Here is a 3,027-nt window from a genome sequence, read left to right as displayed (position 1 = left end):
AATAAAAAAATAATAATATTTTGAATAAAAAAATACTCACACCTTGTAAACATTAACGAGTCATATCATTTGAAAATAGAACAATCCAATCCTAGCATTCTTGTGAAAGAAATGCAGGATTTCAAGAATAAATAAAATGACTTAACACTACTTTTGGAAAACTGCCTTACACTGCATAAGGAATACTATAACATAAACCAGACCAATAAAAATTGTAATAGGTTAGATAACGTATTTGTTTTTACAAGCACCAACTGCAAAAAAACGTAATCACAGCAATACAAAAATGTATCTGATGTCACCTCTTAATGTTATCAATGTAAAAAAAATGAAAATAGAGAAGGTAATAGCTATGTAAAATAAATGTCTTCAGACAAATATTCAGTAAGAGGTGAACAATGCACTGCCAGATTCTTATATTTCGTTATGGAAATGTGGGTCAAAATGGAAAATATTGAATTGGAGTTTTATGGCATAAAAATGGTTTGCTGGTACATATAGACTCTGACAGATACATACTGGTTTTGTTGGAGGTGTCACTCTACACAATTGCCTTCGGACAACAGTTACTCTTTTTTTTTACAGTTAAAATGTCTTTTGAGCCACAATGTCTACAAAGTCTTTCCCACCACAGAGGGAAATCCATCTGGCTTTATAGATAATCAATGTATGCAAAATATGTGGAACAAAATTGCCAGTCATCCGGCAAAGATGGCTTTTGACCTTTTGCCCCACCAAGCTTCTCTCATATAAAAACTATGAAGAAAGGGATCATGTACAAGGAACAGTTGGCCACAGTATGCATAAAGCAAAAATTCAGCCACAAAGTGCTTTTTCAAGTGAACGTCTCAGGGCACTGGAAAATAGGGAGAAGATGAAGTGCTTGGTGCCTAATGGTGGTAAAGAGAATGCATTTTATTCTCTAAGGGATCTGAAAGACATTAAGCTTGCTGGTGTTTTTCAGAGTCTGACGTCTGTTGCAAAACCATACCCTTACCACCTCACGGTCATAGTTGAGTTCCTTAGCGATATCGGTTATTTCTTGTCCAGTGGGCAAGGCGTTCTTCTCAAAGTAAGTATTTAGTGCTTCCACAGCCTGTGGGGTGAAAGAGGTACGCCTCTTGCGCTTTTTGGATGGCTCCCCACCTACAAACTCCATCAAATTTTGTTGTCCCTCTTGGTTCCTCATTTCTGCCTCGTTCAGCCATTTCTCCAAAACTGGTTTCAACTTCTGGGCACTTTTTGGTGTTATGTCTAACTTCTCAAACCTGCAGCAAAAAGGAATCTACACATTAGAGCTTTCAAATGTTCCACAAACATTTTACTTACTGTGAATGTACACGGACTTTATTAACAAAAGTAGGATTTTTGTACTCATCGTAAAATCCTTTTCTTGGGGTCCATTGAGGGACACAGGAATTTGTTAGATCGTTGGGTTACACTGCCGCTTACAGAAGAAATGGACACTGGCTAAAAAAATAAGTAATTAGTCAGCACAGGATAACCCCCGCCCACAGCCATCATCCCTTGGTTTTGTGGAAAAGTAGCACAGAGAGGAACGAAGAAACATTGAGGGGAGGGACCTGTGTCCTTCAATGGACTCCAAGAAAAGGATTTTATGGTGAGTAAAAAAATCCTCTTTCTATCTTCTATTGAGGGACACAGGAATTTTTAGACTGTCGGGATGTCAAAAAGCAGTCCAATAGAGGTGTGGGCAACACAGCAAGAAAGGCTAATAGGACCAAGAAAAGACAGCAGAAAAGTGGGGAATGCCTTCAGTTTAAAGAGCTGCATTAATGACCTAATGTCCGAAGCTAGCATCAGATGAGGCCTGATTATCCACCTGGTAAAACATAAGAAAGAAGAAACATAAGAAAAAAAAATAGAAGACTAGGTGGTAGTTGTGCAAACTGGGAAAGGTTGCATGATGCCGAAATGAGCGCAAGGCACTCACAGATCTAGTAGAGTGCGCCTTTATATAACAGGGTGGAACCTGATGCTTAAAACCATACGTTTGTATGATGGTCTCTCTGAGTTTCCTAGAGATGGTGCACAGAAAAGCTGGCGTACCCTTACTGGGTCCAGCCACAATACAAAAGGAACCAGTCCTTCTCAAAAAGAAAAAGACTATCACTGCCCAAATGACATCCAGACCATGGAGGAAAATTTCCTTTCGGTGAACTGGAGCCAGACAGAGCAATGAGAAAACAAATATCTGGTTTTGGGGAAATCAAAAAATACCTAGGCAAGAAGGAAGTCCTGATTCTCCACACTACCATGTCCTATGCAAAAGAAGAGTCTCTGAAACAAGAAATACACCTGATGGTTGACTGAAACTGGGATACACCATAGGCTTAAACTACTAAATGCAAATAAAGCATTAGGACCCGATAATCTACATCGGAAGGTACTCAAGGAACTGAACAAGGAGATAACTAGACCATTGTTCCTTATTTTTAAGGAATCCGTAATGGCTGATAGAGTGCCAAGCGACTGGCGAAGGGCTAATGTGGTACCTATATTCAAAAAAGGGTCAAAATGCCAACGGGGAACTATAGACCAGTTAGTCTGACATGCATAGTATGTAATCTGTTAGAGGGAATTATTAAGGATTACTTAGTGGAATTCGTCCAGGATCAGGGCATAATAACTGATATGCAGCATGGATTTAGGATAGTTACATAGTATTTGAGGTTGAATAAAGACATTAGTCCATCAAGTCCAACCTATTAGGATCTCATTCTAGGAGTACCTGTACCCCTGTATATTACGGTCCCTTAAGAAATCGTCCAAAAGTTTCTTGAACAATTCCACATTCTTTGCTGAAATCACTGTCTGTGGCAGTGAGTTCCAGACCCTAACTGATCTTACTGTGAAGAACCCCCTTCGCCCCTTGTGCTGGAATTTTTTTTCCACCAATTTTAGGTGGTGGCCTCTAGTTTTTGTAATGGAGTTAATTTTAAACAGTTTATCGCTAATGTTGCTGCCACCATTGAACATTTTGTACATGGAGATCATATCCCCCCT

At 39.2% G+C, this 3,027-nt stretch overlaps 1 protein-coding gene across 3 annotated transcripts in view; it reads right to left on the bottom strand.

Annotated features, from left to right (window-relative positions):
- Positions 1–572: 572 nt before the first annotated feature.
- The window catches only part of POU6F1 (POU class 6 homeobox 1), a 68,654-nt gene continuing 66,199 nt past the window's right edge, over positions 573–3,027 (bottom strand). For all 3 annotated transcript variants that reach the window (XM_018562109.1, XM_018562111.1, XM_018562110.1), the window contains exon 12: positions 573–1,268. In XM_018562109.1, the coding sequence (XP_018417611.1) occupies positions 923–1,268 (346 nt within the window). In that variant the 3' untranslated portion in view covers positions 573–922. The remainder of the gene's footprint in view (positions 1,269–3,027) is intronic.

The sequence above is a fragment of the Nanorana parkeri genome, unplaced genomic scaffold (assembly GCF_000935625.1).
Source record: "Nanorana parkeri isolate BGI_ZX_2015 unplaced genomic scaffold, ASM93562v1 scaffold561, whole genome shotgun sequence".
NCBI classification, from domain to species: domain Eukaryota; kingdom Metazoa; phylum Chordata; class Amphibia; order Anura; family Dicroglossidae; genus Nanorana; species Nanorana parkeri.
This window is presented reverse-complemented; position numbering and strand designations above follow the sequence as displayed.